Source organism: Canis lupus, chromosome X (genome assembly GCF_003254725.2).
Source record: "Canis lupus dingo isolate Sandy chromosome X, ASM325472v2, whole genome shotgun sequence".
Lineage (NCBI taxonomy): Eukaryota > Metazoa > Chordata > Mammalia > Carnivora > Canidae > Canis > Canis lupus.
In genome coordinates this window covers 62,122,523-62,136,522 of record NC_064281.1, presented here as the reverse complement: position 1 = coordinate 62,136,522, position 14,000 = coordinate 62,122,523, and the positions used below count along the sequence as shown (strand labels likewise).

Below are 14,000 nucleotides of genomic sequence, written 5' to 3'. Positions count from 1 at the left end.
TTCCCACTTAGAACCATTTTTGCTGCATTCCAGTGCTTTGGGACCACTGTGCTTTCATTTTCATTTGTTTCCATATTCTTTTGGATTTCGTCTTTCATTTCATGGTCAATCCATTCATTATTTAGTAGTATGTTATTTAACCTCCATGTATTTGTAGTCTTTCCAGAATTTTTTTCTTGTGTTGACTTCTACTTTCATAACTGTCATAAAAAATATGTATAGTATGACTCAAATCTCTTCGAATTTATTGATGCTTTTTTTTCTGGCTTCTATTCTGGAGAATGTTCTGTGCATCTGAAAAGAATGTATATTCTGCTGTTTTAAGATGGAATGTTCTAAATATATCCATTAAAATCCACTCAATGCACCGTGTCATTGTTTGCTTTTTAGTCTCTGTTTAGATATAGTGTATTAAATACTATTATTGTATTATTATTGGTGGTTCCTTTATGTTTGCTATTACCATTTTATGTATTTAGTGTTCCCATGTTGGGTGCATAATATTTACAATCATTATCTTTTTGGTGGATTATCCCCTTGTTATCAAGAGTCCTTTGTTTTAGTCTTTGTTTTAAAATCTATGTTTTCGTGCTCGTTTTAGCAGCACATATACTAAAATCTATGTTTTCTGATATAAGTATTGCTACTATAGCTTTATTTTCACATGCATTTATTTGTATGATAGATGTTTTTTGATTCCCTCACTTTTAATCTGCATGTTTCTTTAGGTCTAAAATGAGTCTCCTGAAGGCAGTATAGATGGGTCTTGTTTTTTTTAATGCATTTTGTCACCCTATGTCTTTTGATTAGAGATTTAATTCATTTACATCAAAGCAATTATTGATAGAAATCTATTTAATGCTATTTTATTACTTGTGGTTATTTATGAATTTTTTCTTTGATTGTTATCTTTCAAGTTTTACTGATTCGCTTAAGTGGTATATTTGGAATTCTTTTTATTCTTTGCCTTTTTATTAGTGTTTTTTGATTTGTGGTTATCATTAGGTTTATATAGAACCTCTTGTACATATGGCCGTCTATATTAACTTCATTGCATCCAGTTTGTTTTGAATCTCAGTTATTGCATTTTTTATTTCTATTAATTTTAACTCTTTTATCTCTGGGTTAAGGGCCTCCATAAAGTTTTCCATTCTTTTCTCAAACTAAGTGAGTATCCTTATGACTGTTGCTTCAAATTGTCCATCAGGCATATTACTTATATCTGTTTAGCTTAGATACCTGGCTGTAATCTTGCTTCATTTGTGATGAATTCCTCCATCTTGGCATTTTGTCTAAGTCTCTGTCTATTTCTCTGTGTTAGGAAAGTCTGTTAGGTTTCTTGTTCCTGAGAATTATGGCTTTATGAAGAAGAAGAAGTCATATAGTGTCCAGGGGCTGGCACCTCAGAGCGTGTCTTTGGTGTGTGCTGAGTATGCTCTACTGTGTTTTATCTGCTCTGTCCTTCTAGACCATTCCTCCTCAGAGTCTCTCCTTGCCTGCAGTGGGCAGTGTTTAGATGTGTGCAGGGGTTTCTGCTGGTCTCCTGGGGAAGGGGCCCATCACACTGAGACTGAGGCAAACTTTACCTAGAAGGGCAGTAAGGGTAGAGTGCAGAGATGTGGGTCCTGGAGTAAGCAGGTTTGGCACCCAGTGTCAGCACTGTGCTATTTGCCAAAGGTGGCTCTATGTCTATGTGAGTGGCAGGGGTGGGAAATGGTGCCAGCCAGCTCTTGTGTCCCAAGAGAGGAGTCTCTGTTTTGACTGCTCTCAAGGAAGCACTGTGAGAAGAAGGAATAATCTCTTCCAGTGTGTCTGGGTGTTTTTCAGTTGTTTTCATGCTCTTCACCCCAGGGTTGTTTTCCTGCCTTCTCTGTAGGAGCAGCACAGTGCCTTCAGGGCTTTATTCCAGTCAAGCTCCACCTTTAAGCTCCCATCTTCAAGCCCTGCTGATTGCAAAAACTCACAAAAATCAGCCCTTCAATTTTCCCAGCCAGTGAATCTGGGGAAGTGTTCTCCTTGTGCATTCTCCTCTGTGTTCCTCACTTTCTTGCCTTTCTCTGTGACCAGGGCTTCCTTCCCTCCACAGAACCCTGTTTCCCACCCAAACCATGTTTCCACACATCCTATCTTTCTTGATGTGCTTTTCTCCCTCTAATTGTGTGGAGTTTGTTCTGTCAGTCCTCAGGTTTATTTTTTGGGTATTCAGAATGATTTGATAGTTATGTAGTTGTCCTCAAGGGATGAGATGAGCCTAGGATCCCCTTACTACACCAGTATCTTCTAGCTGTCTGTATTCAGTTGATAGTCATTTAAGATTCAACCCAGTTTTTACTCCTCTCCTCCCACATTTTCAGCAATTTTAGGTATATGGTGTCATATTTTACATTCTTTTATTTTGTGAGTTCCTTGATTGATTTCTTACAGAAATACTCATTTTTACTGCTTTTGTGTTTCCTACTTACTGTCACTTTTGGTCTTTCCTTTCCACTCAAATAATCCTTTTTAATATTTCTTGTAGGGCTGGTTTATTGGTCATTAACTCCATTAGTTTGTCTAGGAAACTCTTTAGCTCTCCTATTCTGAAAGATAAGCTTGCTGGATAGAGTACTCTTGCCTGCAGGATTTTCCCATTCAGCACGTTGAATACATCAAGTCATTCCTTTTTTGTTTTAAAGTTACTGCTGATAAATCTGCTGATAGCATTATGGGATTTCCATTATATGTAACTGTCTTCTTTTGTACTACTGACTTATTTTTTGTTTACTTATCACTATATTTTGCCATTTTAATTATAATATGTCTTTGTATGTATTCACGTCTGTTGATTTTGTTGGGGGTTCTCTGTGCCTCCTGGATATGGGTATCTGTTTCCTCCCACAGATTAGAAAGTTTTCAACTATTATTTCTTCGAATATATTCTTTGCCCCCTTTCCTATCTTTCCTTATTCTGGGACTCCTATAATGCGAATGTTATTACATTTGATGGAGTCACTAAGTTCCCTAATTCTTTCACATCATTCTTTTTTCTCTCTTTTGTTTATCTTGATTACTCTGTCAGCTATGTCATTAATTTGTTCCTCTGCTTCTGCCAGACTGCTTCATTCCATCAAGTTTGTTACTCATTTTGTTTATTGAATCCTTTATCTCTGCTATTTATTCCTTATCTCTTTTAAGTGCCTCACTGATGTCTTCTGCTCTTTTCTTAAGGTCAGTGCATATCTTTATGATTATTACTTTAAATTCTCTATTAGGCATGTTACTTATATCTATTTTTCTTATATCTCTGACTGTGGCTTAATCTTTTTTTCATTTAGGAGAAATTCCTCTCTCTCTTCTGATTGTGTTTGCCTTTCTGTGTCTGTTTCTGTGTATTGGAAAGTCAGCTATGTCTCCTCTTCTAAGGGGTGATGACCTCTTGAAGAGGTCCTTGTAGTATCCTATAGTATAATGTTCCCTTTTCCTCAGGCCCCAGCACTTCAGCAAATTTTTCTAATGTGTGCTATACACACTTCATTGTTTTGTGCCAGCCACTTTATTCTTTAGGCCCATCTTCTGTAGATACTGTCTTTGCCTGCTCTTGGCATTGTTTGGACCCTGGCCTATTTTGGTGAGCTTTAAATAGGTGTGCTCACGTCTGCTTATGAAATGAGACCTGTTGCCACTGCCACTGGAACCCAGGTCCTGCAAAGCTCATGCATTGTTGGCAGGAGTTTGGGCCAGTCTTCTAAGGGAGAACTGCTGTGCTGAGGCTGAGGAAGTGTGACTTGGAAGGTTAGTTCCATCTGAGCATGGTGGGGTGGGACTGAGTATAAGCACTTTAGGTCATAAGTTCTGGTGCTATGCTATTTCTCATAGGTGGCCCTGATGGATGGGGGAGGGAAATGGCGTCTGTGTTACTTTGTTCACAGACAGGTCTCTCCGTGAATCCTGCCTCTTTGGGACACATCCTGAGATGGGCAGATAAGTTCCCCACTGTTTGCCTAAGGTGCTCATGAGATCAGTTTCCATGCCATATGTCTACAGTCCATTTGCCCTGAATTCTTTCCAAGAGCAGCCCCAATGCTTTTATGTTCTCCTAGAGCCAAACCCATTGACCTATAAAACTCCACGCTTTAAGCTTCACTGTTTTCAAGAACTCATGAAATTCAGCCTCTCTGGCTTACCAAGCCAGTTGGATGAGGATTCATTTTTACCATAAGCACTCTCCTTAGTGCTTATCTCTTACCCTTCTCTATGACCTTCCTCCCTCTCCACCATGGTGGCCATGATATATTCCTCTACAAAAACCGTGTCTCTGTGCTTTCTACCTTCTCTGATATGGCCTCTTCTCTACCTTTAGTCATGATTTGTTCTATTAGTCTTCAGGTCTATTAGTCTTCCAGGGTATTTAGGATGAATTGGTGTTAATCTACTTGTATTTGTGGGAGGATGAGAGCCTAGTGTCTTCCTACTCCATGGCCAACTTCCCCTCCATAGCAGATCTTCTTGTTTATCTGTTTCTCTTGCATGATCTGCTTCCCACACCCTATCCCCCCACACCAGAATGCCTTCATATCATATAGTTTTTAGTTGTAGGTTTCCTTCCAGGTGTGAGGTAGATACTTATTTGTAAATGGAATTGTTTTTCCTTACTAGGGATTTAAGACTCGAATTGTCCTTTATTTTTTTTAATTTATTTTTTATTGGTGTTCACTTTACTAACAAACAGAATAACCCCCAGTGCCCGTCACCCATTCAATCCCACCCCCCGCCCTCCTCCCCTTCTACCACCCCTAGTTCGTTTCCGAGAGTTAGCAGTCTTTACGTTATGTCTCCCTTTCTGATATTTCCCACACATTTCTTCTCCCTTCCCTTATATTCCCTTTCACTATTATTTATATTCCCCAAATGAATGAGACCATATAATGTTTGTCCTTCTCCGACTGACCTACTTCACTCAGCATAATACTCTCCAGGTCCATCCACGTTGAAGCAAATGGTGGGTATTTGTCATTTCTAATAGCTGAGTAATATTCCATTGTATACATAAACCACATCTTCTTTATCCATTCATCTTTCGATGGACACCGAGGCTCCTTCCACAGTTTGGATATCGTGGCCATTGCTGCTATAAACATTGGGGTGCAGGTGTCCCGGCGTTTCATTGCATTTGTATCTTTGGGGTAAATCCCCAACAGTGCAATTGCTGGGTCGTAGGGCAGGTCTATTTTTAACTCTTTGAGGAACCTCCACACAGTTTTCCAGAGTGGCTGCACCAGTTCACATTCCCACCAACAGTGGAAGAGGGTTCCCTTTTCTCCGCATCCTCTCCAACATTTGTTGTTTCCTGCCTTGTTAATTTGCCCCATTCTCACTGGTGTGAGGTGGTATCTCATTGTGGTTTTGATTTGTATTTCCCTGATGGCAAGTGATGCAGAGCATTTTCTCATATGCATGTTGGCCATGTCTATGTCTTCCTCTGTGAGATTTCTCTTCATGTCGTTTGCCCATTTCATGATTGGAATGTTTGTTTCTTTGGTGTTGAGTTTAATAAGTTCTTTATAGATCTTGGAAACTAGCCCTTTATCTGATATGTCATTTGCAAATATCTTCTCCCATTCTGTAGGTTGTCTTTTAGTTTTGTTGACTGTATCCTTTGCTGTGCCAAAGCTTCTTATCTTGATGAAGTCCCAATAGTTCATTTTTGCTTTTGTTTCTTTTGCCTTCATGGATGTATCTTGCAAGAAGTTACTGTGGACAAGTTCAAAAAGGGTGTTGCCTGTGTTCTCCTCTAGGATTTTGATGGAATCTTGTCTCGCATTTAGATCTTTCATCCATTTTGAGTTTATCTTTGTGTATGGTGCAAGAGAGTGGTCTAGTTTCATTCTTCTGCATGTGGATGTCCAATTTTCCCAGCACCATTTATTGAAGAGACTGTCTTTCTTCCAGTGGATAGTCTTTCCTCCTTTATCGAATATTAGTTGACCATAAAGTTCAGGGTCCACTTCTGGGTTCTCTATTCTGTTCCACTGATCTATGTGTCTGTTTTTGTGCCAGTACCACAAGTCTTGATGACCACAGCTTTGTAGTACAACCTGAAATATGGCATTGTGATGCCCCCAGATATGGTTTTCTTTTTGAAAATTCCCCTGGCTATTCGGGGTCTTTTCTGATTCCACACAAATCTTAAAATAATTTATTCTAACTCTCTGAAGAAAGTCCATTGTATTTTGATAGGGATTGCATTAAACGTGTAAATTGCCCTGGGTAACATTGACATTTTCACAATATTAATTCTGCCAATCCATGAGCATGGAATATTTTTCCATCTCTTTGTGTCTTCCTAAATTTCTTTCAGAAGTGTTCTATAGTTTTGAGGGTATAGATCCTTTACATTTTTGGTTAGGTTTATTCCTAGGTATCTTATGCTTTTGGGTGCAATTGTAAATGGGATTGACTCCTTAATTTCTCTTTCTTCAGTCTCATTGTTAGTGTATAGAAATGCCACTGATTCTGGGCATTGATTTTGTATCCTGCCACACTACCGAATTGCTGTATGAGTTCTAGCAATCTTGGGGTCGAGACTTTTGGGTTTTCTATGTAGAGTATCATGTCATCGGCAAAGAGGGAGAGTTTGACTTCTTCTTTGCCAATTTGAATGCCTTTAATGTCTTTTTGTTGTCTGATTGCTGAGGCTAGGACTTCCAGTACTATGTTGAACAGCAGTGGTGAGAGTGGACATCCCTGTCTTGTTCCTGATCTTAGGGGAAAGGCTCCCAGTGCTTTCCCATTGAGAATGATATTTGCTGTGGGCTTTTCATAGATGGCTTTTAAGATGTCGAGGAATGTTCCCTCTATCCCTACATTCTGAAGAGTTTTGATCAGAAATGGATGCTGTATTTTGTCAAATGCTTTCTCTGCATCTAATGAGAGGATCATATGGTTCTTGGTTTTTCTCTTGCTGATATGATGAATCACATTGATTGTTTTACGGGTGTTGAACTAGCCTTGTGTCCCAGGGATAAATCCTACTTGATCGTGGTGAATAATTTTCTTAATGTACTGTTGGATCCTATTGGCCAGTATCTTGTTGAGAATTTTTGCATCCATGTTTATCAGCGATATTGGTCTGTAATTCTCCTTTTTGGTGGGGTCTTTTGTCTGGTTTTGGACTTAAGGTGATGCTGGCCTCATAGAACGAATTTGGAAGTACTCCATCTCTTTCTATCTTTCCAAACAGCTTTAGGAGAATAGGTATGGTTTCTTCTTTAAACGTTTGATAAAATTCCCCTGGGAAGCCATCTGGCCCTGGACTCTTTTATCTTGGGAGGTTTTTGATGACCGCTTCAATTTCCTCCCTGGTTATTGGCCTGTTCAGGTTTTCTATTTCTTCCTGTTCCAGTGTTGGTAGTTTGTGGCTTTCCAGGAATGCGTCCATTTCTTCTAGATTGCCTAATTTATTGGCGTATAGCTGTTCATAATATGTTTTTAAAATCGTTTGTATTTCCTTGATGTTGGTAGTGATCTCTCCTTTCTCATTCATGATTTTATTAATTTGAGTCTTCTCTCTCTTCTTTTTAATAAGGCTGGCTAATGGTTTATCTATCTTATTAATTCTTTCAAAGAACCAACTCCTGGTTCTGTTGATCTGTTCCACAGTTCTTCTGGTCTCGATTTCGTTGAGTTCTGCTCGAATCTTTATTAACTCCCTTCTTCTCTTGGGTGTAGGATCTATTTGCTGTTTTTTCTCTAGCTCCTTTATGTGTAAGGTTAGCTTTGTATTTGAGTACTTTCCAGTTTTTGAATGGATGCTTGTATTGCGATGTATTTCCCCCTTAGGACTGCTTTTGCTGCATCCCAAAGATTTTGAACGGTTGTATCTTCATTCTCATTAGTTTCCATGAATCTTTTTAATTCTTCCTTAATTTCCTGGTTGACCCTTTCATCTTTTAGCAGGATGGTCCTTAACCTCCACGTGTTTGAGGTCCTTTCAAACTTCTTGTTGTGATTTAGTTCTAATTTCAAGGCATTATGGTCTGAGAATATGCAGGGGACGATCCCAGTCTTTTGGTATCAGTTCAGACCTGATTTGTGACCCAATATGTGGTCTATTCTGGAGAAAGTTCCATGTGCACTTGAGATGAGTGTGTATTCAGTTGAGTTTGGATGTAAAGTTCTGTAGATATCTGTGAAATCCATCTGGTCCAGTGTATCATTTAAAGCTCTCATTTCTTTGGAGATGTTGTGCTTAGAAGACCTATCGAGTATAGAAAGAGCTAGATTAAAGTCACCAAGTATAAGTGTATTATTATCTAAGTATTTCTTCACTTTGGTTAATAATTGATTTATATATTTGGCAGCTCCCACATTCGGGGCATATATATTGAGGATTGTTAAGTCCTCTTGTTGGATAGATCCTTTAAGTATGATATAGTGTCCCTCTTCATCTCACACTACAGTCTTCGGGGTAAACTTTGTCTGATATAAGAATGGCTACCCCTGCTTTCTTTTGAGGACCATTGAATGTAAATGGTTCTCCAACCTTTTATTTTCAGGCTATAGGTGTCCTTCTGTCTAAAATGAGTCTCTTGTAGACAGCAAATTGATGGGTCCTGCTTTTTTATCCAGTCTGAAACCCTGCGCCTTTTGATGGGGTCATTAAGCCCATTCACATTCAGAGTTACTATTGAGAGAGATGAGTTTAGTGTCATCATGATATCAAGTCAGTCCTTGTTTTTGTGGATTGTTGCATTGAACTTCTTCTTAAAGGGGAATTTTAAGAGTCCCGCTTAAAATTTCTTGCAGAGCTGGTTTGGAGGTCACATATTCTTTTAGTTGCTGCCTGTCTTGGAAGCTCTTTATCTCTCCTTCCATTTTGAATGAGAGCCTTACTGGATAGAGTATTCTTGGTTGCACGTTCTTCTCATTTAGGACCCTGAATATATCCTGCCATCCCTTTCTGGCCTGCCAGGTCTCTGTGGAGAGGTCTGCTGTTACCCTAATACTCCTCCCCATAAAAGTCAGGGATTTCTTGTCTCTTGCTGCTTTAAGGATCTTCTCTTTATCTTTGGAATTTGCAAGCTTCACTTTTAAATGTCGAGGTGTTGAACGGTTTTTATTGATTTTAGGGGGGGATCTCTCTATTTCCTGGATTTGAATGCCTGTTTCCCTTCCCAGATTAGGAAAGTTTTCAGCTAGAATTTGTTCAAATACATATTCTGGCCCTCTGTCCCTTTCGGCACCCTCGGGAACACCAATTAAACGTAAGTTTTTCTTTCTCAGGCTGTCGTTTATTTCCCTTAATCAATCTTCATGGTCTTTTAATTGTTTGTCTCTTTTTTCCTCAGTTTCCCTCTTTGCCATCAACTTGTCTTCTATGTCACTCACTCGTTCTTCCACCTCGTTAACCCTCGTCGTTAGGACTTCTAGTTTGGATTGCATCTCATTCAATTGATTTTTAATTTCTACCTGATTAGATGTAAATTCTGCAGTCATGAAGTCTCTTGAGTCCTTTATGCTTTTTTCTAGAGCCACCAGTAGCTGTATAATAGTGCTTCTGAATTGGCTTTCTGACATTGAATTGTAATCCAGATTTTGTAACTCTGTGGGAGAGAGGACTGTTTCTGATTCTTTCTTTTGAGGTGAGGTTTTCCTTCTAGTCATTTTGCTCAGTGCAGAGTGGCCAAAAGCAAGTTGTATTGGGAAAAGGAGAAAAAGAGAGGAGAGAAAGAAGGAAAGAAAAGAGAAAGAGAAAAAAAAGGAAGAAAAAAAAATGAAAAAAAAAGAAAAAGAGAAAGAAAAAGAAAGGAGAAAAAAGGGGGGTGGGGGAGGGAAACAAATAAAAAAGCAAAACAAAACAAAACAAAAAAAGAACCTTAGGGGAGTATCTTCTGATTCTGTGTACTTTAAGTCCCTTGGCTTCTCCTGGAAGTTGTCCGTCTAGCTGGTCTTCTGGGGAGGGGCCTGTTGTGCTGATTTTCAGGTGTTAGCAGTTGGGGGAGCTGCTGTGCCCCTGGCTGATGTAGGGCTCAGTGGGGGTTGTTTACCCTGTGAGGCCCCAGGAGCAACAGCCCTAGTGGCGGGGCACAGCTCTGCAGCCCTGGATTCAGCTCCGGCAGGAACGCTGGATCTCTCCGTCTGCAGGGCCTGGAGGCTCCGGGGCGGGCCGCTCATCTACTCAGCTGGGGCAGGAGCGTCCTTGCGGTCCTGGGCCCTCCCGGCCTCTGCCTGTCCCGGGGGGAGGCGGGATCCTGGGCTGTGTCCCGGCGCCCTGTGCTCCGGGGCCTGCGCTGTTGGATTCGCGCTCCCGGGCCGCGCAGCCCCCTCCGCGGAGCCGCCGCCGAGCCCCCTCAGCTGCTCCTGGAACCGCGCAGCCCGCTCCGCACGGAGCCTCTTCCTCTGCCGGAGCCTCTCCGAGCTGCTCCCGGGGCCAGGCAGCCCCCTCCGCGGAGCCGCCGCCCGAGTCCCTCGGAGCTGCTCCGGGTCCCGCCGGGTCCCTCCGTGCACGCTGCAGCCCTTAGGGAGCTCGGCGCACTCTCCTGGGCGCGCAGTTGCTCTGTTACTGTCCCAGGGTACCCGAGGGCATCCTCGCCCTTCTGGGTCCTGCTCCAACTCCCTGGGAGCCCCTTTCCGCCCAGGAAGGTTGGTGCTGCTCCTGCTTCTCCAGGAAGGGGCTCTCCTGTCCTGGGGACACTCGCCCTGGCCTTAGCCCGGCTCCTTGCAGGGCCCCTCCCCCTTGGATGCCTTTTGTTTCTTTTTTTCTTTTTTCCCGTCTTCCTACCTTGATAGAAGCGCAAACTCTTCTCACTGTAGCATTCCAGCTGTTCTCTCTTTAATTCTCAGGCCGAATTCATAGATTTTCAGGATAATTTGAAGGTTTTCTAGGTAATTTGGTGGAGACAGGTGATTTGGAGACCCTACTCTTCTGCCATCTTGCCCCTCCTCCCCCGAATTGTCCTTTATAAGTGAAATGTTGAATATCTTTTTATGTACTCTCTCATAAAGATTTGTACAGCAATGAAATGGTGTTACACATTTGCTAATATTGACTTTAATAATGCCATATGTGTTAAATAAGGGCAAACAGCATGAATATTAAATAGGAGATAAAACTCAAAACATTTGAATGAAATAAATATAATTCATCACACTTCATTTCCTATAAGACCTGATGACTTGGCTACTTTTTTGGCTACCTTTTAGTCTGACTAGATAATAAGATGACAAACATATCTAAGATGTATTTAAGAAAAAGAATATAGGTGGCGCCTGGTTTGCTCAGTTGGTTGAGCTTCTGACTCTTGATTTTGGCTCAAGTCATGATCTCAAGCTCCTGGGATTGAGCTCCACATGGCTTCATACTCAGCAAAGTGTCTGCTTGAGGATTCTCTCCCTCTCTCTCTGCTCTTCCATCCCCTCTCTGGAATAAATAAATCTTTTTAAAAAGAGAAAAAAAGAATATAGAAATAAATAAATTATTCAGATGTAATCATTGTATATCAGTGTGTCAGTAGAAATTTCTGTACTTATCAATATACTGAGGTATTTTCAAAGGAGACAGTATTTAAAAGACCGTTACTTTGTTTTATTTCAGAAAGGAAATTCTCATGAAAGATGTAAAACATTTTCTGTATCTGTAGTTGAACTTTTAACTTACTCAGCTCTCTAATAATCTGGACTTTTTGCTTGGAATATTTCATCAAGAAAGTACATTTGAAAATTCATAATTCAGTAATTATTCTTTAAGATGAGAAGACACTCCTAATAATGGCTAATTTGGGGACATTTGTTAAATCATACACACAAGCTGACATATCAAACAATATAAAAGGTCTTTACAAATACTATTTGATATATGTCTTATTTTCATTTTAATCTTATTTTTTTATTATTTACCTAGAAAATTATAGATGAAGGTTGTTTTTTTTTTGGTTGTTTTTATTATATTTAGGATAGATAAAAATTTAAGTAATTTTGTGGCTTTATATCTTTGATCTCATTAAGGTGATGGTGAGGTGGTAGAACAAGTAATTGGGCAACAAACCAATGACCAAGATGAAAGCATTCTTGACGGAATAATCAGGGAACTACAGAGAGAACAGGATCTTAGACTAATAAATGAAGGAGATGTTCCACATTTTCCAATTAATAGATCATATTCTGCTAATGGTGGTAAGTATGTATATATTTATATGATGGAGGTACTTTGTTTAATTTTACTTGCACTAAGTGATTACATGTAAGAAACATTTTAGGTTTTTAAATAAGAACATTTTTGTTAATTTACAATTGTCATATCGAATACACCAAAGTGCCATAATCTGATTGTCATTTGTTGCTAAAAGGCCTTAGCGTTTCTTAGAAATACAGGTAGTATATTTTAATAAACTGTTTTCTCTTAACTGAAGAATGTATTTGCAGTCTTTACATTTTTTCTAATAAATGAGGTGCTACAATAAGTACAGCCTTTTGGTAAAAGGGGACCAACTTACGTTTTCAAAATTAAAACCACTGTGAATATAAAAATTACTAACAAAAAATTTACCTTTCTTTGTTGAAAAGAAATTAACATTATCCCCTTCATCTCTTGAATTTACAGACATACACTGGAAGATAAGCCCTATTCTTAGGAAATACAGATGCAACTTCTGAATTGATTTTCAAAACACTTTGAATAATGACAATATTCTAATTTATTGTATCATTTCTTTACTTTACTTAAAATATGGCTATACATCTGAATTTTATATAAATCTTAGCTTCTGTCAGTTTTACTTTTTTTTAAATGATGGAGTTCTTCATGAATTTGCATGTCATCCCCTCTCAAGGGCCATGCTAATCTTCTCTGCATTGTTCCAATTTTAGTATAAGTCATGACGAAGCAAGTGCCATCAATTCTACTTTTATCAAGAACTATTAGTTGTACTTCAAAATGCAGTTGTCTTATGGGATTTTGGCAAATGTGTTTCTTTTTACACTTATATAATTGGGGTTTATTTGGATATAATAGCTTTTAGAATCCAAGAATTGGGGCAGCCTGGGTGGTTCAGCGGTTTAGCGCTGCCTTCAGCCCAGGGCCTGATCCTAGTGACCCGGGATCGAGTCCCACATCGGGCTCCCTGCGTGGAGCCTGCTTCTCCCTCTGCCTGTGTCTCTGCCTCTCTCTCTCTCTCTCTCTCTCTTTCTCATGAATATATAAATAAATAAATCTAAAAAAAGAATCCAAGAATTGAATAAAGTGATTTAAATTTGAGGTGATTCACAGGGTATTATACTCATTTCCTGATTATTAAGTATCCCATAAAATTAAAATTAAAACATTTCTTTGTTCACCTAAGGAACACCTAACTAACTCATAAACTTTACTTAACCTGGAAAAAGATAATAAGTGGACTGATAATCCTACAGTAACCAGGCCTTTCTGTTTCTAAGATGTAAAACTTTCTTAGAACCTTGATTTAGAGAATCATTAATGAAATCAGCATTCAGCTCTACCCTCAATAGCTCTACCCTCAATAGTAGAATTCTGTGGATAGATATGAAATGCCATTAGTCAAAACACCCCCACTGAATTCTATTTCCAATGTTTTTGTTTTTTTTTGTCTTTCCTGGGTGCTTTTTTTAATGGTTAAATGAATGATTCCATTTCTACTTTTATTTGCAAATACAACAAAAATAAATTTACAGGGACATGTCTAAGGACTTAGAAAAGGTTTCATTACTTCATTTCACCTTTTATTCATTGCTTATCAGTTTTGAAAATGAAAGTTTGTTAAAGTGTTTTTGTTTATCCTTTTTCTCTTATTACTACTTTTGAACGCCAATTGAAACTTTATTCATAAACCTTTTAATGGGCTAAATATAGGATTTAGATTAAAAGCTGCTTTCTGAAGTAGTGCTAATAAATATTTGTAAATCTACCAAATCATGCTAAATACACTTTTTGTATTTCATAAGCATTTATTAGATGACAGATGTGAATATACTTTGAAAAAATTTAAAAGAGTGATAGAAACTTTAAG

The 14,000-nt window shown here is 39.1% G+C and overlaps 1 protein-coding gene and 1 non-coding gene across 5 annotated transcripts in view; one reads left to right on the top strand and one right to left on the bottom strand.

Moving 5' to 3' along the window:
- The window catches only part of BRWD3 (bromodomain and WD repeat domain containing 3), a 200,138-nt gene that overhangs the window by 118,691 nt on the left and 67,447 nt on the right, over positions 1-14,000 (top strand). For all 4 annotated transcript variants that reach the window (XM_035711728.2, XM_035711729.2, XM_035711726.2 and 1 more), the window contains one exon: positions 11,983-12,150. In XM_035711728.2, the coding sequence (XP_035567621.1) occupies positions 11,983-12,150 (168 nt within the window). The remainder of the gene's footprint in view (positions 1-11,982; positions 12,151-14,000) is intronic.
- Positions 12,761-12,865, bottom strand: LOC112671956 (U6 spliceosomal RNA). The gene has a single exon (XR_003143942.1). It is a non-coding gene; the product is annotated as a U6 spliceosomal RNA (small nuclear RNA).